Below are 23,029 nucleotides of genomic sequence, written 5' to 3'. Positions count from 1 at the left end.
TCAGAAGAAACCCTTTAACTTCCATGTGAAGATAGCCTTTTTCTTTGTTGCCTTGGTAGATTAAAGATTGTTAGAGTCTATATTCCTACAGAAACTTGAAGTGAGGAGAATTAGGAGTAGAGAAATATCTTTTGCTAGTGGCAAAAAGGCAGAATTTTCCTCCTTTGATGGTCAAGGCTGTTTTCAGAACTCTGCATGATCAACCTATCAGTTTCTTGCTATTTTCCTTTTTGTTCTTACCTGATCAGAGACCTAAATGCCGACTGGTGCTGTCTTTTGATGATTCAAATAATTGTATGGTCAGGATTAGCATCAATCAGCAAGGACTATAGAGAAGCTACCCCATCCTGTCCTGTACAGCAGACTTTCTAGTTGGTCATTCATTCAACCATGATTGAATTCAGAAGACTGTATAGAAAGAGCCACATGTGTCAGGAAGGAATGCATATGTTTAAGCCAGGGAGCTTCCATTTGGTTAGGGAAATGGTATCACTGGTGAAAGAGTGAAACTTAACCCATTGCAAAAGCAGCCATTTGAAACTAAAGGGCTTAAGAAAGACCTAAAGAAGGCTGAGACTTGTCTTGTACCATAGCATTAGAATAAATAGAAAGGAGAGGAGATAAGATCAATTATACAAGCTAAGCATTTGGGGAAAGAAAAAGCAAAACCATTAAATGTGTTCACAGAAAAAGTAGGTAGGTGGAAGCTCCAGAGATGTGAGCTACAACCTGGGGTGATTTTGTAGGAGGCTGTAAATGTCAAAATCTTGTTTAGTATTTTAGACCTTGTTCAATAAGTGGTAGACGCAAGGACCTGATGAAAGCACTGTTTAATCTGTCAGCATGTACAGACTAAGCTAGAAAGATAAGACATGTGGGTCTGGATGCCAGCTGGACACTGTCGTATAATGTGAGGCTGAAGTAATAGGGGCTTAGACTGGAATCAGTAGTGGGAATGGACAAAAGTAAGTAGATTTCAACACACAGTAGAGGAAAATAACTTTAGCACTTAGTGGCAGACTGTAGAAGCAGAGATAGAAATAAATGAGTCAAAGATGATCATGTGGAGGGGCACTGGGGTGGCTCGGTCAGTTAAGCATCCAACTCTTGATTTTGGCTCAGGTAATGATCTCATGGTTCGTGAGATTGAGCCCTGGGTAAGGCTCTGCACTGACAGCATGGAGCCTGCTTAGGATTCTCTCTCTCCCTCTCTCTCTCCCCTCCCCAAGCTTGCTCTCTCTTTCTCTTAAAATAAATGAATAGACTTAAAAAATATATGATCGTATGGATATTTTATATTGTGCATTAGAGATGATGGCAGGGGAACCAACTGGAAATATCAGAGTATGTATTAAAATGTTCAAAAGTCTCTATAGAGATTGCTTAGGACAGCCAGTAGAAATTTGAGTGACATTTCCATAAAAGAATTTGATGAAGCCCAAGGAGAAGCTAAGATTTCTACAATATTTTATATACAGAAGGTAAAAGGGTTATTGTATTTTCCATTTCTCTAATCAGTTTGCATTTGTATCCTCTTTAAGCATTTCTTCTTACCTAAACAATTTTAATGATATTAGCTTCAACTTACTGTTCCCTTGCTTGGCTTAGAAATGACAACATATGAACTAAAATATGAGATTGCTAACTTTACCACTCTATGATTCTAAAGATAGAAATTTTTATCTCATGGCTTTTATCAAACTGTTGGTCTAGACCAGTTGTCAGCAATCAATGGTCTGTGCATCTAATCTACCCCATGGCCTGGTTTTTGTTGTTGCTGTTTTGTTTTGTTTTGGCATTTAAGGGTTTATTGGAACACAGCTGCACCTATTTCTTTATCTATGGTCTAGGCTGCTACCATGGAAATAAGACAAAGTTGAGCAGTTGTGACATGAACCATATGGTCCACAAAGCCAAAAATATTTACTAGCAAGCCCTTTACAGAAAAAGTTTGCTGACCTAAACTCTGAAGCCATGTAATCAGTAATATAGTCACAACTTCTAATAATACAGTCATTACTCAAGATCAGAAAATCCCTGAAGTTTTTCTGGTCACTTGGGAAGAAGTTTTTTCATTCAATTCAACAATAAAGTAACTATTTTAGATACGAGAGTCGTAGACTTTAAACACTATCACAATGGTAAAATACCTTTAGAATGAAATTATAGCATTCTTTGTAGGGGGGTAGGAATAAAAACTTGGCTCTAAAACTTTATTAGTAAAAACTTTTTTTAAAAAGTTAAAACCAGATTATATATGAGATATGGAAGACAAATGAGAAATCCCTCATAATTCCCCTGTCTAGATGATCAGCCATATCCAAGAACTGGACATTAATAGTTAATTTACTGGGGGCACCTGGGTGGCTCAGTTGGTTGAATGTCCAACTTTGGCTCAGGTCATGATCTTGCAGTTTATGAGTTCCAGCCCTGTGTCGGGCTCTGTGCTGACAGCTCAGCTCCTGGAGTCTGCTTCAGATTCTGTGTTTTCCTCTCTCTCTCTCTCTCTCTCTCTCTCTCTCTCTCTCTCTCTCTCCCCCTCCCCTGCTCGTACTCTGTCTCTCTGTCAAAAATAAATAAACATTAACAAATTAAAAAAAAAGTTAGTTTACTAAGTATACATAGAAAGGAAAGAATGTGTGTCTCATATGGTATGTACCACTCAGCAGAACACTTACAAAATCACCTATTATGATTCAGATTTTCTCAAATGATTTGAACCTTGCACAGTAGTAGAAAAATAAAACTCTAAATTCTATTTTGCCAGCTTACAAGCCAACCGTCCAAGGTTTCCTCTGTACCAGTCACCTACTCCTATCTTTTAGCCAACTGTTAAGAATAAAGCGGCCATTATGGACAGAGTTTCATTTTTGCTATTAATAGCATAGTTGTTCTCATTGTAGGAATTATCTGTGTTGATGCATTGCAAAAGATTTGGGCAGCAGTTATGTTCCCAGAGTCTCTTGAACAAGTAACTAACTATAACTGCTTACCATCCCAGCTTCAACGCTCACTGTAAAGCAAATTAGTCAAAATCAGCCTTAGTCAGAAATGACTTAGCATGACACAGATGGAAGAGTATAGGAGAATTCTATTCCAACCACATAAATGTAGTCTTGACAAAGGCTACATTCTATATATTTCAGAACCATTACATCAGAACATAAAGTGCTTTGAAAGAAAATTGATATGCTCTGAAAATTTGAAAAGTACATTGGAATTTATGTGCCTATTTATGACCCAATCCCATTACATTTTAAAGGAAATGTGAAATAATGGTGAAGGAAAATTTTGTATCAAGCATTCCCACAATCACATAATTTTCACCCAGTCTTCTCTAAATTGAATTTGCTACTCTGTTACAAACAGAATATTTGTCTTTGTTTATCAAGTGTATCTATAAAAACATTAGAAATCCCCTATAAAATAAATGCTTAAAACTTTGTGTTTCAGTCTTCTTAGGCTGCTGTAACAAAACACCATAGACTGGGTGGCTTAAACATAAAAATTTATATCTCACAGTCTGCAGGCTGGAAAATACAAAATCAAGTTGCTAGCCCATTCAGCTCCTGGTGAGGTCTCTCTTTCTAATTTGGAGATGATCATTTTCTTGCTATGTCCTCACATGACAGAGGGAGAGAGCAAGCTCTCTGGTCTTTCCTTACAGTGGCACTAATCTCATATATGGACCCAGACCTCATTTATGCCTAATTATTTCCCCAAAGCTACGTCTCCAAGTGCTATCACATTGGGGAGTGGGGCCTCAACATGAATTTCTGGAGGACACTGTTAAGTCCACAGCAATAATGAAGGGCATTGTCTTTATTTTTTTTTTTTAATTTTTTTTTTCAACGTTTTTTTATTTATTTTTGGGACAGAGAGAGACAGAGCATGAACGGGGGAGGGGCAGAGAGAGAGGGAGACACAGAATCGGAAACAGGCTTCAGGCTCTGAGCCATCAGCCCAGAGCCTGACGCAGGGCTCGAACTCCGGGACCGCGAGATCGTGACCTGGCTGAAGTCGGACGCTTAACCGACTGCGCCACCCAGGCGCCCCGAAGGGCATTGTCTTTAAATAAAATGTCTATCCCACTGTACACAAGTGTCAGTTTGTTGATATAGCTGTCTCACAAAGCTGTGAAAACAGGTTAACACCAGTCCCTAAAAGCCAGTTCAAACTTCCTGAATATCGTTCAGTGCAATTTATTCTTTCATAAAACTAGTATTTGTTGAGTACCTGCTACATGTTGCTTGTTGCCTATGTGGTAGTGGGCCCAGGCTGTCAAGAGAATAAAAGTATATGATAAATATTTTGTGTTTATTTCTTAATGATGGGAAATATACTAAGGGTATATGTGATTTTGGTTCTAAGCATATTAGTAATACATTAATAATGTGTATACACAATAACCACTAAAGAAGTAAGAAAACATAAAAAGAGGTAAACACTGATAGGGTATAGTGACAGAGGAAATGACATTTGAATCTAGGATGACATAAGCAAAAAAAAGGCACGAAATAAAATCTGTATTTGTGGGGAATAGTGCATTGAGAAGTTTATCTATTGTTCCTATGAATGAGTTAGAGGCCAAGGGCCACACTCAGGAGGATTTGAATATCAGGAGAGGGCTGAGGAGAGGAAGAAGGAATATTTTTGCGATAGGGAATTAGACATAGTGATGAATTTTAGCAAAGCTTTAAATATTGGGAATGATGAAATCCAAGAAATTTTATCTAATGGTATGAGAAATAGGGGAGAAAGATATTTTGAAGGAGGAATAGACCATATTTGTCTACCTTAAAAATTAAATCATTCTTAAATGTTATAGGGAAATTAGAGGGCCTTTGAAATGGGCATCTTTCCTATAATATTGTCAATATAGAAAATAGAAGTAACATGAAATTATGTTCACATTCTAATCTTTAAGTGAATAGACAGCTTATCCTTGCTTTATACTATTTGAGTCACTTGTGTATAAACATTTAATAGAACAGTAACTTTTACTCTCTTCTCTCTACTCGTATGTCGGCTGTTTGGATAACATTTAGAAGGCTAACTTTTACCAGTTGGTCAGTGACTATATCATTGAAACATAGCCATAATAGCTGTAGCTAGAGTTACTATTAGACTTGCATTCAAAATTAAATACATGGCTCATAATAATGACAATTTTGGACAATTTATTTTTTTCTCTAAACTGCCCTAAGGGGATATGTTAATTAGTACTATTTAAAATGCATATGTATTATTCCAGTGTTTATTATCTTATGACACATTTATACCAAGAGTATGATGCAAATGTATCATAGGTTAGATGCTGAGATTTCATAAAAATAACCTCAGATTTGCTCTTGTTCAAACTCCTTGTTGATCTTCATGCTGTCTCCTACCAAGTGTACTTCCTATGGAACTATGGTTAGATGGAAATATGGTTAATAATTCCCAGGGTTGAGCCTGCCTATCCTAATCCCCCCACCCCCTCTGCATCCTTGCCTGCCAAGGAATGTTCATTATACTGTTGACCTGTCACTAAGATCTGATGTCACTCCCTTTATGTGGAATCCAGTAGGATTCCAGATGTATTCTCAAATGGATCACAAAAAAAAACCTCTTTAGTAATATGCCTTATATGGCAGAGACCCTCTTGGTCCTGAATCATCTGTTGCTTAAAAAGTTTATGAAGGGAAAATCGGGGTGGGGGTGGGGGAGGAAGTTCTAATTCTCCCTCTACCAGAATTAAATCTAAATGATTTTGTAGAATGTGAAATGTAAGTATTTAACTAAAGTCTAATGAAGTTATTTTTTATGAACAAATATGCTAAATATTGTGCTTAAATCAAGTGGCTTAAGCTATATTGATGCCCTGGGCATTACCCCTTTACTTCAACTCTGGCCCACTTTATTCTTTTTAAAAGATTACATATTAGAGGCATTATCAAGGTTAGGCCCAGAATATCTGGGTTAATTTATCTCAGATTACATTACACATTAATGTCTTGATTTTCAGAGATTGTTATGCAATGAGAAGAAACAGAATGAAAGTGGAAAAAGAACTAGGTAGGAAAAAGGAAAGCTCAACCTAACTCAAAGAGCAAAGGAACTTGCTTTAAAGATATTTTGCAGATGGGGTGCCTGGGTGGCTCGGTCAGTTAGATGTCCAACTCTTAATTTTGTCTCAGGTCATGATGTCACAGGTTCATGAATTCAAGACCCACATTGGGCTCCCCAAGCTGACAATGCAGAGCCTGCTTGTGATTCCTGCTGTCTCCCTCTCTGTGCCCCTCCTACACACATACTCTCTCTCAAAATAAATAAATAAACTTTTTTTTAAAAGAAATTTTGCGGAGATATGATTTAAAAAATCTATTTCTGGTTGATATACATATTAGTTACCACCCAATATTTTTATACACTTAGAGTGCTTTTTATTTACAAAACTATTTTTTTTAATTCTAGAATTATTTCTATATTTAAATGCTTTGTTTTAATTTCTTATGAATATTAGCATCCTAGTTGATTTGGGGATTTGGGTTTTGTTTTATATCTCTGCAAGAGCCCCATCATAAAATTATTATTAGCATGTGTATTTTTTTTTTAAATAGCTCATAAAATAAGCTTGATACCGTGATGTGTCTACAATGGTTGCTCAGTGCTGCATTTGTTGCAATGCAGTTAGTTAGCCCCTCTCAGGTCCCTCTCCTGACCTACTCCATTGGGAGCTGATTATTACTTCCAGTAAGTCCTCATTCAAGGACTTTCACGTACATTCACATGTATTATTAGCCTCAATGAGACAGAGGAATCATTGGTAACTATTTGGGATCAATACCAAAAAAAGTACATTTCTTTCCATTCTGCCGGAGTTCTATTCACGAGTTGTAATTAGAAAATATTTTGGCAGACTTGTCAGTGAAAATCTCTTCTACACAGAGAAAGCCCAGGATCATTACAGCCACCTAGTAAACAACTGGAGCCCTCTTGCATTATTTATGGGTTTGGTCTTATTTCTAAGCACAATTAGGTCTCTCGGTAACCAGCTTTCACTCACATTAAGCTTTTTCTTTTTCATTTCTACATGATTCGTTCTCACTTTGGCCATTTTTTTTTTCATTAACACTATAGGAAAAAAAAAATCACTCTTCTAATCATTCAATCAGCTGAACACGTTCTGTCTCTAATGCTGCCCAGACGCCGCTGTTGTGAGGTAAACCATGTTAATATTACTCAATTTACCAAATAACATCTCATAGCTCCTTGAACTCTTTGTTTACATATAATCCAGCAGCTTTCACTGCACCAGGGCATTGATCTTCTTCTGTTTCCTGTAATGAACTTCTATGTGCACATTTTAGATCCAGTAATTTATTTCACTCTGATGATTCAAATGAAATGACATGGTCTTGCCTGCTGAAGGGTAATCCACAGACCAAGAGAACTCCTTTTTATTTTGTGCATCCTGAATAATAAGGGAGTTTCATTCCTCTTCAACGAAATGAAGATGAGCAACTACATTCAGAATTCTATTAGATTTATTCACAGCTGCATCGGTAACATCCCATTTACATAGTCATATATGCATAACACAGATATCCGTGTCCTTTTAGCTCAAACCAATGTTATGTATTCCCTTTCATTCCAGGAACCTTGATTATTCTCCTCTTTAAAGCATGGCTCAAAATTCAACCTACATGAAAACATTCTAAAATTGACTTTACTTATTCAACTGATTAATTTTTTTATTTAAATTTATGAGAAGTTTCAAAGAGACACAAAACTAGTAAGACTAAATATAATGAACACTGCTAGTGTAGTCTTCACTCACTCTACTTCAGTAGTTTCTAACATGTTGCCATTCTTGGTCATCTGCCATTTCTCATGCACTTACAAAGATTTTGCTGGAATATTTTATAGCAATTCCCAGATAAGATATAGATCATCCATAAATCATTTTTAACATAACAATAGTATTATTGTAACACTAAACAAAGTTAACAATAGGTTTTTTAATATCACCTATATTAAGGCCATGTCTGATTTTTCCCCCATTGTCTCAAAAATGTTCACAGTTTGTTCAAACCAGGGTTCATAAAGGTCTCCACCTTGCATTTGGTTGTTGAATAGCTTTTAATCTAACAGTTCTGGCTCCTTTTTCCAGAGCATTTATTTGTTGAAGAAACTCTTACTTACTTACCTTTCCATCACTCCCTCAATATTGATGGGCTGAGCTTGTCGGGCCTAAGGCAGGTACACAGATGTCTCCCAGGCTTTCAGCCTGCTGGAAGCAGCCTGCTGGAAGCATGACACTTAAGTAAAAATTGCTGTGCTTCATATAAAGAAAATAAAATTATAAATAAAATATATGGGTATAATCAACATAGAGTTAAATGTAGAATTTTACCTTAAAATAATCATTTTGATATTTGCTGAACTCACTGAGAAGCTTTCATGGTGAATTAGCATGGACTTTGGCCCATCTTTGCTAACAAGACCTCAGCCCAAAGGAGAACTTGCATAATCATTATACACAAGATACACACCCTACACCTGTAAATTCAGATACAACTGTCTGGGTATATGTAGCTTCCTGGTATGCTAGGAAACCATGTTTAATGTGATACATCTTTTTCTACAGTTAAAACCACCCTGGTTTCAGTATATTAGAAATGAGTTTTAAGGTTTATAAAACTGAGAGACCAGATGGTTTCCTTTCCAAACACTTGTATTTTCCTCACCCTAATAGCAGGAAGTTCATTTCAGATTGCATTTCTGTGCTTGAATTGTTGTGTTTCCTCTAAGTTAGAATAGAAGCAAGTTGAGATGTATGATAAATTTTCAATATATTGTACAAATATTGCTGTTGCTACTTGTTTAGATAACATTACATGAGTAATTCATTCAAATTACACTGTCTAAAATCTCAGATAAGGGAAGCAGAATGCTGAATGGGTTTCTGAGAACAGATATGGAAATTTTACATTTTTTTTTTATTTTCAACTGATTGAAATACTTAATGTATATGGGGAAAAGGACTTCAGATGTATGCAAATAGTGTAGATCTGCACAAAAACTAGTTTGTTTCTGGAGTTGTGTTGGTAATGGTTTTATTTGAGGGGTACTTTTTTGGTGGTAATAGAGCAATTCTGAAATAAAATTTCTGGGAGAACCTTAGAAGGAGATGCTTAATGGAGAACCTAAGGCAATTTAGTTTCTCAAAAGATTTTTATTCAAGTCTTTGTTTCAGAGGGTCAAATTGGGTAAGTAGATAAAAGTCGTGTTATTTCAAAGAATCCAAATTTAGTTTTGTAATTTTCTTTTATCATAAACAGTGTGAACCTCTTTCCAGCTTAGAGTTCTGATATGGCCAAATCTCTTATGTTCCAAATTAATCATTCTTGAGATTCCTGCATATCCTGATAAGTAAAATGTCTACTATCATCCTCTTTGTCAGTCCTTCCTCTTAAGCATCGTTGGAACAAACTGTCACAGATTACTAAGTTTACAGCATTTAAGGAATCAACTCTGCATCCACGTGGCAGCAAACTACAAAGTCACATCATTAATATACCACTTCATGGGGACTCCTCCAGTGCCAATCCACAGATAACATTCTTCCAAACTATGTAGATGCTGTTTTGGTTCACTCCTTGTGCAAGTCTCCTTGAACTCCACTCCCTTAGTTCTTTTGCTCATGCTAGGCCATGGTTTCCCAACCTTGGCACAGTAACAGGGTGATTGAGTACCAAAGCACTTTCAGTCTTAGCCCCAAATCTCAGCCAGACCCTTTCCTTGTGCCTTTACTAGTCAAGCTAGTGGGTCTTAAATTTAAATATGCAGAAGAAACATCCAAGCAACCTGGAGAAAAAAAAAATACATGTTCCTTGACCCCATACAAAGAAATCTCATTCAGGACCTCTGGGATGAATCTGAGAATCTTCAACTTTTATAGTATTCTGGGTGTTTCTGACACACATGGAAATACATCACCTGCTAGAATGGCAGTCTTGATCCACTGCATATTTGAATCATCAAGGAGCTTTTAAAAAGATGCTCATGGGGCACCTGGGCGGCTCAATTGGTTAAGCATGTAACTTTGGCTCAGGTCATGATCTCACAGCTCGTAAGTTCAAGCCCCACATCGAGCTCTGTGCTGACAGTTCAGAAACTAGAGCCTGCTTCAGATTCTGTGTCTCCCTCTCTCTCTACTCCTTCCCTGCCCTTCAAAGAGAAATAAACATTAACGTTTTTTTTTTAAAGATAAAAAGATGCTCATGCCCAGGACCCTGTCCTCAACCAATTAATCAGAATGTTTGAGTTTGGGAAGGGCATGGACGTTTCTCAGAAGCTATCCAGGTGATTATAATCTTCAGCCTGACTTGAGAACTGCTGGCAGGCCACTATGATAAACACAGAGCACCAGACAACTCCTCGCCTCATTGGTGAGAGTCTCTTAGGGGCACTTGTTGCCTTCTCCTGTCACATAACTTTCATAACTGCCACTACTGTTTACTCTACCAAGTTTTCATGTATTTAAAGTTCAGGGACCCCTGTCCTCTTCATACAAATTGGCCCTTTCAGTGTTGTGCACATTACATGAAGAGGTATCTATGCTAAGAAATAGATGAGTGCTCACCTACTTTTGAACAATTATGTAAATTTTCCTGCACCAGTTGTGACAACTTGTATTCACCTACACAGAGAAAGTCTTCCCTTGCTAACTGTTCTATCCTTGTAGACACGCCATCACACTACTAGGTGTTAAGTTTCACAATACAGATTTGGAGAGTGTTGTTGAACCTGGGACGCTCTGTGCCCTAACTATAATTTAGGGTCAAAATGTCAGGCTTATTTACCTTAGTTTCATGATGAATAGAGTCCTGAGCAGGGCAGAGATCAAGTTCCAGCCTAATCCATAAACCCGAAAGGGCCACCAAATCAGTTTGGGGCCATGTAAGCTAGTTCAAGGAGGTCGCCTGTAGGACCATCTAAATGTTTTGTCTACTTCCTCAATAAATGAATAAAATATTTTTAAAACCAATGGGAGAAAATGACAGAGAAAGGGGACTTTAAAACATCACTTGGTCTTTTTCCTTAAGAACTTGATACCTTAAAGCTATTTTACAGCTATGTTCAATAAACAATAAAATATGATGTGATTTTAAAAATCCAGTAGGGGGGCACCTGGGTGGCGCAGTCGGTTAAGCGTCCAACTTCAGCCAGGTCACGATCTCGCGGTCCGTGAGTTCGAGCCCCGCGTCAGGCTCTGGGCTGATGGCTCAGAGCCTGGAGCCTGTTTCCGATTCTGTGTCTCCTTCTCTCTCTGCCCCTCCCCCGTTCATGCTCTGTCTCTCTCTGTCCCAAAAATAAATAAACGTTGAAAAAAAAAATCCAGTAGGACAGTACCTTGGAGGAAATGATACATATGAATTAAAATTATTTGACCATTTTTAGGGCATATATGTAATTGTAGAAATGTCAGTTATGACTTGCGAAATTAAGATTGCCAAAAGTTTTTGTTTTATTTTTGAATCCGTGGTTGATATTCATGCATGTGAAGAACTTGTAGACTGAGGGGATGAGGGACTGGGACACTGCCCCCTCTCCCTATTAACCACTCCAGAGCCATCCCAGCAAACTTCCAGTGTCGTAAAAGTACATGATTTCCATGCAAATGCAGCTACAGGATGAGTTCCATAAGCATCCACTCCTCACCCAAACCTTCCAATTTGCTGCCACTAAGACCCTTCTATATAGAAATCCTAGAGAAACCAATGATATAAAAACAATTATTGGAGTTACATGGTGTCTCCCTGTACCTCTGTGAATAGCCTGTGTTTAACATAAACTATTATCAGGACCCATTTGTCTCTTAAATAATTAAGTTCTAAATATAAGGACTCGAAATCCTTAATAGCATCTAATAAAGACTGCTAAATGTCTGTGTGTGTGTGTGTGTGTGTGTGTGTGTGTGTGTGCGTGCACACACACACACACACACACACACACATGCTTTTTTGTGTCACAGAAACCACTGAGGGCTGTTATTTAAACAACAACAACAGCAACAATAGCAACAAAAAACCTAAAGGATCAATTTAATGACTACTGTGATTATTAGAAACACCACTACCAGAATTAAAAGAGGATTCCTCTGACTGCATGAGGAAATGTCAGGTTAACTCTTAAATTGTAGGATAATTAAACATATTCAGACTTATTTTAAACAGCTTTATGCTTTTCCTTTAGCTATTACTTGTCGAAAGCAAGATGGAGGACAGGCTGGCATCCATGAATGCCTCTGGTATGCGGGACCCGTGCCAGCTCTCACCCAAGCCTGCCAGATCCCCTGCCAAGATGACTGTCAGTTTACCAGCTGGTCCAAGTTTTCCTCATGCAATGGAGACTGCGGTGCAGTTAGGACCAGAAAGCGTGCTATTGTTGGTAAGAATAATTGGGATGCAAAAGCGAACACGTGTTAAGTTAGAAAACACATTAAAAGTTAGACCAAGAGAGTTCTGACAATGTATTTGGAAAATGCGTGGCTGTGCCTTACTGCTGGAATACGGATACTTAATATGCCAGTGGATTCGTGTGTGTATTTTAATGTAAGTTGGCAGTGACAGACATGCTGTGTACTTTTAGTGGAAAGAAAAGGTAACCTTGAAAATTGAACTGTCTTCCTATACAATAGGGAGATTATTTTTTCGGTTTAAACGGTACTTTTGGTGGATTGCCTACAGATTGTGAAGTGCTTGGAGAACAAAAGGAAAGGTTGCCACTTCGTTTTCTTTACCCATTCTCACTGTCAGAGCCTGATTATCTTTCTTATCCTAGAAGAGGAATATGACATTAATTCTGTATCTGAAAACCGCATCTTAAAAGGCAGTCACAATGACAAAAAGCAGTAATATAATGAGGAAGAACAGGAGCTATCATACTGAGCTAAACCTGGTGCATTCCAAAATACTGTCAGTGGCAAAAAGAAACCTGAAAATATTGGTGCCAGTAAACTGTTCAGAATTTAAAAGTTATAAAGTGAACCACCTGTCCTAATGAAGACTGTTGAAAACTACGTAAGACTCCTTACGAAAGTTAGAGATAAATGTATGTATGACATAGGCAATTATGTGTGATATAATTAAATAGTATTATAATATATGATGTGATATATGATGTGATATGTCATATGGTATATGACATAATGTAATAAATATTTAATAGAAATGTGATTATGTTAAAATAATATGCCATTTCTCAAGCTCATATTTTTTTTATTTTAAAAGGGAATTTATTTAGATTTACATGCAAACCATTTCTAGTATTTTTATTCTGACACTAAATGTCTTCACTGTGAATATTATTGAATATTATTTACTACAGTGATCACCAAGTATGCGAAAATGATTACTCTTCAGTAATAATGAAAGATGCAAGGTAATGACTAGAAAAGTAAATATCAAAATCTCATTTTCTGAATTGTAATCCTACATAACCATAGTATCTATTTGGAATTAACAAAAAAGCTGTGCAGTCCAGTGCAGTGACTCTCTCCATTTCATATTTTGGCACATAACATAAAGGAGTGATTTATGCAATTACCTTCACTGGAAGCACATGAGCATTTGAAAGGATTTTAATCAAAGAGTATAAAATTCAGCACAACAGTTAATGCCTTTTGCGAAATGGCTAATTTGAAATGAGAAAATAAGAAAAAATTTACTATGCAAAGCACTCAGGACTAATAACAGGCTACAGAGCAAGCACTGTGGAGTGAGAAAATAGCTTTCATTAATAGGCTACTGTTGAATATGGTTAAAAATGGAGAAAGGAACTTTAGGGAAGGAGGAAAATTAGGGATGCTTGAAATTAATAATGATATTTTCCAACTTAAATTTATTCACAGGAAAAAGTAAAAAGAAGGAAAAATGTAAAAATTCTCATTTGTACCCCCTGATTGAGACTCAGTATTGTCCTTGTGACAAGTATAATGCACAGCCTGTGGGGAACTGGTCAGACTGCATTTTACCAGAGGGGAAAGTGGAAGTGTTGCTGGGAATGAAAGCACAAGGAGATATCAAGGAATGTGGTCAAGGATATCGTTACCAAGCAATGGCATGCTACGACCAAAATGGCAGGCTCGTGGAAACGTCCAGATGTAACAGTCATGGTAATCCAATTTTTCTTTGGTGTTACGTGTTTGCTGTCTGTCTTGGGGGGTGGAGGTAAAATGAACATGGATCAGAATGGAGGGACATAAAGGTTTACAGAAGTGTGCTGTAAATGGAATATTTGGGGGGCACCATGCTGTATGTATATTATTTACGTGTAACAGGACATTCAAAGGCATTTGTCTTGTTGTCCAGAAGTTGGCAACTAAATCCCAAAGTTGGTGTCAAGGAAGTTTTACAGTGCCAAAAACCTCTCTTGGTACTGATCACGAGTCCTTGAATAGGCCCAATGACCCACCACAAGTCTGCATGTGGAAAAAGAGGGAGGAAGAGAGGAGATTTGAATTTATTCTGACAAAGTTATAAACTAGGCAGGCTTCTCAACGTTTATTTATTTTTGGGACAGAGAGAGACAGAGCATGAACGGGGGAGGGGCCGAGAGAGAGGGAGACACAGAATCGGAAACAGGCTCCAGGCTCTGAGCCATCAGCCCAGAGCCTGACGCGGGGCTCGAACTCACGGACCGCGAGATCGTGACCTGGCTGAAGTCGGACGCTTAACCGACTGCGCCACCCAGGCGCCCCTAGGCAGGCTTCTAATAACCAAACTGGAGAAATTTACAATATGCCTGAAATGTCATTAAGTGGCAGAGGAGAAAGACTGAAAGCCATAATTAGTGAAAACTCAAATTGCTGTTGTTTATTCCTCATTGTGTTGAAATTAGCCAAAAAGTGGGGGGTGGGGAGGGGACAGAAAAGAAAAATGCACCTACTCTTAATTAACTGTGCCCACTTTAGTGTTCTAAATCAAACACAGTGATAATACTTGAGTTGCCAAAGGTTGTGAAGAGTGGCCATCTTTGACCAGAGTATGTAGTAAATTCTTTGGTTCTAAGTCTTAATATAGTAGTCCTTGAGCAATATTTCTCCATTATTCCTTTATTTTAATACATCTGTCTTTTTATATTGGACTGAGACTAGTTTACAGTGGGTCAGCCTGAATCACAGATGCCATATATTTGCAAACACTGGACAATGATCCTCCCACCTTCTTCGTGGAGGTGACCTGAGAAAGAGGAGTTGCTAGGAGACAGGGACAAGGCAGTTACCTTCCAACCCTGCTGAAATAGCTACTATTAGAATAGCACTCTTCCAGTTTTATTATATGGTTTAGAAAACAACATGATCTAATAGGACCATCTCCATTCCATCAAAGTATCATTGGTGACACATTTATTGGAATCTCTTAAACTTCTCTCCACAGAGAAGTTTCCAAAAACTGTTTCCTTTTATTTTCCATCTGATCTGATAATTCCTCCTTCATTTACCAAAGTCTAGTGATAATTGGTCCAAAGACTCCATAACACTGAAGCCCTAGGCATAATTATTTTTTAGGTTAATGTACTCAGGTTAATGCATCCCTAACCTTAATATATTCAATGCATTTAGAAAAACAACTGCAAAAGAAAAAAGAATTTATTATTTATAATAGGTACACTTTGAGAGACATGTGTAAGAGTGACTGAATATTCTATTCTCTGTATCAGTAACATAGGTACTGTAAATTAGATACCAGGAAAAATGTAAATGCACTGGCCATTCTGAGATGATATGATAATGTAAAAGATCATAATTAGTCATTAAAATGTAAAATTGAAGACAACTTTTAAAAATACATTTCTCCTGGAATGTAGATTATAAGTGTTTGCTCACACTTTAAATTATCATGCCTAGTGAATCACCAAGATAACCATTTGTTTTTAACATAACCTTTGAGTTTTCAGAATGACTTTTGTATATTCTCACTTTTATCCAGATCTGTTAATTAGATGCAGGAGAGTGTCAGTAAGCCAGTTAACAGTTGACCTAATTTTTAGAAAAAAACCTTATGAATTCATATCTTATGAATCTCACAGAAATGATCACTTAAAAAAGTACAAGTACAAAAATAATAGAAATTGTCCAAAGGCAATAGACTTCCTACCTTAGCATCGTTGTCAGTTCAAAGCATGAAGAATGTAGTACTGTATTCTAGAAGGAAAGCACATATAGGAAAAATTCCAGACAACACTGAACTTCATGGGGATTGTGGGAGAATCTAAGACCCTTAACTAAGTAAAAGGCTCCAGTTTAGTTCCTTGTGTCCGTCCAACATCATGTCTTTCTCATTAAACCTGATCTGTGATAGATGTCCACTGGGATACTTTAGTATTTACCAATATATTTACTCACAGTGAAGTCCAGGGAAATTGAATCTCTGTCGCCTGATTTCTTTGCAAATTACTACTTTGCTTCTGTATGTTCTATCCATTCTGATGGTGTTGGTGGAATACTCTAACTTTGGTGTTCTCTTTGAGGCACACTCTAAATTATAGTCTCTATGACCACTGCCTTCCCTCAGCTAAACTGGCTTTCTAGATGGATGGTAGAAAAATGGCTTTCAAGAAAAAGTCTCTTTCTGCCTTCAGTTTAAACATAGAATTGACCCCCACATGTATGCAGTGCAAAGACACTAATCTCCTGTTCAATAGTGGCCTGGGGGCATTTCTGTTTTATCTGTGCTGTCCATCTGTGGAGCACGTTATCAGTTATACTGATAAAACAGTTTGACTTTCCCCAGTTTAATTATATTATTGTAGGCCATTTCCCATGTGGTCACCATTTTTTAATGTCTTAATAACCTTAAGGCACGGTTCTTTTATGTCTGGAAGTCTTTGCAGTAGCAAACTTTGTACTGAAAAATGATAGACCTGTTATACCAGGCTTGGGTTCTTGGACCCAGCGACAGTAGAAACAAGGCTGGACCCAAAATTTAAAGGCACAGGCATGGATTTATTGGGGCAGCAGCTGCAGCCAAAGGGGAGATACAATCTCTGCAGGTGTCAGACATGCAAAGGTCTCAGAACAACAGCCAGGGAAAGTTTTAAAGGAGTTGAGGTGGGAAAGCAGTAATATACTTAACCATGTAGGGGCCACGAATCCCAGGAAAGCAGACATGCAGGTGCAGTTGACAGAACTTGCTTCTTTGTACATTGTGTGTTTCATTTGCAAGTTAAGTCTCCACCTCTGGGCAAGTTTTTTCACATTAAGAAGAGTGGAAAAGCTGAAAGAAGGTTGAATTTGGGGGCTATTCCATCTCAGGTGAGTTTAAACCAATCTGGGCTTTCTCCTTGGTCCCTGCTTGCTCTGCAGGGAAAACTGTCACAAGATGCAGGGAGTGTCCCAGGTGCATATGGGCTTGTTCCCAAGGTCCCTGACTGTCTCATAACCATATTCAAAAATCAGATCTTAGTGTATACCTTGGGAGTCACATAAATGTTAACCCATCTGACACATGCTATGAGATATAATTCCTAGTGATATATCAATATGTTTGAGGGCATTTGTCCTAAGAACATGATATGAAATATGTATATTTATTTTTTGTGTGAAATCTTAGATGGTGTCAATGTAGCAACAGATTTTTTTAAATTTATTTATTTTAATAGAGAAAGGGAAAGAGCAGAGAGCACACATGCACGTGGGAGGGGAAGAGAGAAAGAGAGAATCCCACATAAGCTCAGCATTGTCAGCGCAGAGCCCAATGTGGGGCTCAAACTCACAAACCATGAGATCATGACCTGAGCTGAAATCAAGAGTCAGACACTTAACTGACTGAGCATCCAGGCGCCCTGAGTTTTTAAATCATTCAAAAACCAAATCATACATTTTCTTTTCACTGCCAGAACACTCTTGATAATTTTAATTGATCAGGGGCAGGGGGTGGTGCCCGGGTGGCTCAGTCTTGGTTAAGCGTCTGCCTTCAGCTCAGGTCATGATTTTGCGGTTTGTGGATTGAAGCGCTGTATCAGGTTCTCTCTGTTGTCCACAGGGATCCTGCTTGGGATCCTCTGTACCCCTCTCTCTCTGCCGCTCTCCCGCTCCCTCTCTCTCCTCTTCCTCTCTCTCCCTCTCTGCCTCTCTTTCTCTCAAACATAAATCAATAAAAATTTTAAAAAATAACTGATTGGTTCATTAGAAATTTGAGTGACTACATAGTACCAGGCACTTCTCAAGTTAATCACTTAAAGTTTCACAGAACAAGAGTTAGAATTTCTGGAACTTTTAAACATCATTATATTACTTAGTCTTAATATTTTAAAGAACCTTAAAGATAAACTAACTTATGTAAAATGCATGTATACATGACTTCCATTTATATGTAAATGATAGAGTTTTATCATGGGCCCCTCAACCATACTCCTCTTTCCCCAAACCCCTTATCCTGTTCTACATTTTGTATTTCTAAAGCGTGTATCATTGTATAACCATATTATATAATTTACTTGTTGTGTTTATTTATGTTGTATCTCCTGAACAAGAATGGAGATTGATGAGGGTATCATAGACTGTTTTATTCACTGATGTGTCCCAACCCCCTGGAACAGTAAGGGCTCAATATTTGTAGAGTGGATGAATGAGTGAACTAGAGAGAATTTTTGCAGTTGTAGTTGATCCACAGTCAGGCTTCAGTTGTTTCTTTTTTCCGGACAGTATTCTTCCCTCTATGTCACATTTCTGGGAAATAATCAAACAGATTTTTGAGAATAGCTAAGATCTTTAGAATAAGAGTGATACATGCCACAAACTTTCTATGTGGTATTCATCAAATATTTGTGCTTCTATCTACCTACTAAATAAGAGAAGAAATAATAATCACATACCTATTCTACTGAATTAGCCCTGTGATATCAATATTAAAATCTCTTTATTTCCATTCAAAGCTTATCAAGAGTTGCCTGATTTGTACAACACTAGATTTGGACAACACCTTCACCTCCTGGTTTATATTAGTAACTGTAGCAACTTACATTTTCCCAACCGTTGTTTACAACTTTAATTGGTAGTGTGGGATGTTTATTGAACTCTCTTTATTTCTAAAACTCATATTTTTCCTTGAAAAGTAGAAACAGCATTTCTATTTGAGTTATGTGGGAGGGATACTTTAAAGGTGAATTGGATAAAATATTAAAATGCCAGGTGTTCAAATCTTGAGCTCTAAGAGCTACATAATTCCTTCCAGACACTTGGCTTCAGTCTTTACGTTCAGAAAGTTTATTGTTGCTATATCTCATAGGCAGTTTAAGCCATAGTGTACTACCAACACATATTCTAAAACTCAATTACATTTGTGATGTTTTATCATCTCTTAATATCAAGTTAACAGAAAGGCACATCTGATCTGATTGTTCTTTCTCAGCCCAGGACATTTAATATATGTTGCTCTCCTATTGCGTAAAAGTAATATATTGCTATAAATACCTATCAAATACTTGATAACATGTAGAAACTATGAAGAAACTTAACAATAAGCTGCTACGTTAAATTACCTTATCACCAAATGTTTTCCTAAAGCTCCAGATAGCAACTATTTTAGGCTTTGTGGACCAAAATGTCTCTGACACAAGTATTCAACTCTGCAGTTACAGCATGAAAGCAGCCATAGACAGTATGTGAGTGAATGCCATGAGTGCATGGCATGACTCTGTTCCAGTAAAACTTTATGTACAAAAACAGGCTGTCAGGGGCATCTGGGTGGCTTGGTCGGTTAAGCGTCCGACTTCGGCTCAGGTCATGATCTCATGGTCCGTGAGTTCGAGCCCCGTGTCAGACTCTGTGCTGACAGCTCAGAGCCTGGAGCCTGCTTCAGATTCTGTGTCTCCCTCTCTCTCTGCTCCTCCCCTGTTCATGCTCTGTCTCTCTCTGTCTCAAAAATAAATAAACATTAAAAAAAATTAAATTCAAAAACAGGCTGTCAGCCTGGGCTGTCATTTGCCAACTGGCATCTAATCCTTTGCTGCTCAAAATGTGGTCTACAGACCAGCAGCATAGACCTCACAGGGAAACCATTGGAAATGCAGAAATTCAACCCACATTACAGACCTACTGAGTCAGAATCTGCATTTTGTCAGGATCCCCAGGGAGCTCTACTACACATTTTTTTTTAAATTTACCATCTTTTATTTTACTTTTGTATTTTTTAAAAAAGTAAGCTCTACACCCATCTTAGGACATAAATTCACAACCCCAGGATCAAGAGTATCATGCTGTACCAACTGAGCCAGCCAGGTGCCTTACACGTTTCAAGTTCAAGGATTACTTTACTGGATCATGCAGACCCTTCCAGGGTTTGGTAGCAATGTGAGCCTAAATCTTTGTAAGATTGTTTGCATTGAGCAAAACAACCCACACCTCCCATGTGATAGTTCACTTGATTACCAGTTGTGGGGAAGAGAACATTAGGAGATTTATCTATCTATCTATCTATCTGTCAATTTTTAAGGATGGGTCTTCATAAAGTGAATGTCTACTTAGGTAGGATTTTGAAAACCAAATGAGTCTATAGGACCCTCTGTGGAACACATATTGGCAATTTGATCATTGCCAGTACTCACTGTACAAATAAATTTTAGTTCAAGAGCATGTACTTCTAAGACATTGTGTGGAACTCAGGGTATATCTGATAAAAAATGATTATGAATATGGGGAAAGTAGATTCTGAGGATAACCTACATAAGCAGTCAACCATAATATAACTAGAATGGATTACTTTTGCAATGGAATTCTATTAGAACGTTATGTAAGTTCAAAATTAGAGGTTAATTTTAAAGAAACAAAATTTAATGAGAATTTTTTTCGTATCATGGTGGATGATTTGAGGAAGAGCATGTTTAATTAAACCAGGCATAAAAGGCAATAAATAGGGTCCTTTAAACAAGCTGAAATGGAGTGCTAAGTTCTCTGAAAAGCTTTTTTCGTTGGTCGTATTTATTTAGTGTCTAATTCATATCAGAATTCTTTCATTTGACCGTACAGGTACTGCTAGTATTACTTTCACAGTTATCATTCTCAATGGAGATCTTTTTCCTTTTAAATGTAAAAGAGAGGCAGGGTTTGAGGGGGACAGACTTTTCCTGAGGTAATAGTTGCAAGTTTGAAAGAGCCAGGGGAAGAAGGAAAGGGCTACTGTGGATACTGAGTACAAAAATAAAGTGATTGCCTAGGGTCAAATTTAAATAAGGTGTGGATACCAGCGTCCTTCTCCACCAGGCTCCCTGAAGGAGGACTGTGGAAGTGTTGAAGGAGAGACTTTCATTGGAAAATTTCCTGCAGCTACCATTCATGTCATGTGTGACAGAAAAACATCTGGTGTTATTTAGTTCTCTGGGCTCCATGTCCCAGAGACCTCAACTCATCTATTACCTCATAACATGGTTTTCAAACTGGGCTCCATGGAGTCCCTCAGGCCATGCTGTCAAACATCGCCTCCAATAAATTCCATACACTTATTGGGCTTTGTTTTCAGCGTTTTGGAAAGAAAATGCTCTGCTTAAAATAAATTTAACTGACAAAAATAGTTCATTACTTGCAATACTTTTAAAAAAGGAATTTTGATCTTTGCCTTAATCCACAACTTCTGCCATTATATTTTACTCCACACCCTTTCTCTAGGCCTCTGACCCCTTGTTCTCCTAATGCATTAGAGAAGTCATAACATTAGTCTTCAACAAAATGATTAAAGTGGTAATCTTGCCAATATCTGTGGCAGTTTTATTGATTTAACTGTAGAGCTATTCATTCCTTATGTTATAAGGTTTCATAATTCATAAAGATACTGAATGACCTGTGTGAATCCGCATAAAGATTCTTGTTGTTTTAGTAAAGCCCTACAAATCCAAAATAGTTTTAAAGTTCCGTATCCCATTAATTGAGTTTAGTCTCATTCCTACGATGTAGGTCTTTTATGACTTGAAAGCATCATAAAAATAGTCATATAGTGAACAAGGTTTATGCACAAGCAATTTTTCATAAGTTCATAAGATATATATATAAGATTATATATATATAGTATCTATAATAATAATATATATATTATAATAATATAATAATATCTTAATAATATAATAATAATTATTATTATAATTATTATTATAATTATCTGTGGGCTCAGAAAACTACCTGAAAACACATGAAAACATTTATGGGGATTTTAAATTTAAATTTTGAAGAAAAATCTTTACTTGCAGTTACTCTCCCTATTTATCCCATTTCTTCATAGTTGCCCTGAAATCCAATTTAGCTCTTACAAGAAATTTTAGTTCATTTGGATAAAAACAAAGTTGATTCTTCTTATGGTCTTTTTAAACTGCCATAAAAAAGCCCTTAAAATATTTATTCACATAACAGTTTCTCCTCCCTTTGCCATAAGCTTGACCTTTTAAGCTTTAAAACTTTAAAGTAAATATAAGTTAAGAAAAAACAATTTTTTTAAGTTCAGGAGATTTGATTTTTTTTTTTTGTTTATTCACTTTTGCTTTTTTTCTGTATCTGGAAATGGACCTGGAATGTCCTACTTTTTACATATTAAAACTCGGTACAGCTCAAAACATGAATCCAAGTTTAATGCATTATAATTATAACCTATCTGAATTATCTATCTCTTACTGGTTCAGTGAGATGCTATAGAAGAAAGTCAGTATAGAAATGCAGTGTCTGTGGCTTTCTCCTAGAGATTCACAGTTCATAGCAGCAAAAAAGGAAAACCCAGGGTAAAGAGAACTGTTTAATTTAAATGCAGCAATTTTCCAACTTGACCACTGAAGTGTTTTTTTTTGTTAAAATTCTGTTTAACACTTATTAGAATCCAACAAACTAATGTTTAAAAGATCATCCTTTGGAACTACTTCTCTGGCAGTATATAGTTTTCATTTGTTGGAAGAAAAATGCCCTGCATTGGATCACATTAAAAATAAGTCATCTAATAAGTTTCAGAGTTAATTTATTTCTCATTACTTCATGATCTCTACACTTCATCAAATATGTTTA

General features: G+C 37.1%; 1 protein-coding gene across 1 annotated transcript in view; it reads left to right on the top strand.

The window, feature by feature from the left end:
* The window catches only part of THSD7A (thrombospondin type 1 domain containing 7A), a 434,259-nt gene that overhangs the window by 358,446 nt on the left and 52,784 nt on the right, over positions 1 to 23,029 (top strand). The window contains exons 12-13 of the mRNA XM_047097264.1: positions 12,244 to 12,438; positions 13,901 to 14,164. Of these exons, the coding sequence (XP_046953220.1) occupies positions 12,244 to 12,438; positions 13,901 to 14,164 (459 nt within the window). The remainder of the gene's footprint in view (positions 1 to 12,243; positions 12,439 to 13,900; positions 14,165 to 23,029) is intronic.

The sequence above is a fragment of the Lynx rufus genome, unplaced genomic scaffold, assembly GCF_022079265.1.
Source record: "Lynx rufus isolate CCGP_SWC_20201006 ecotype Redwood Valley unplaced genomic scaffold, mLynRuf1.p SCAF_4, whole genome shotgun sequence".
Taxonomy (NCBI): Eukaryota; Metazoa; Chordata; class Mammalia; order Carnivora; family Felidae; genus Lynx; species Lynx rufus.
Note: the sequence above shows the minus strand (reverse complement) of the source record. Positions and strands in the feature narration are given on the sequence as shown.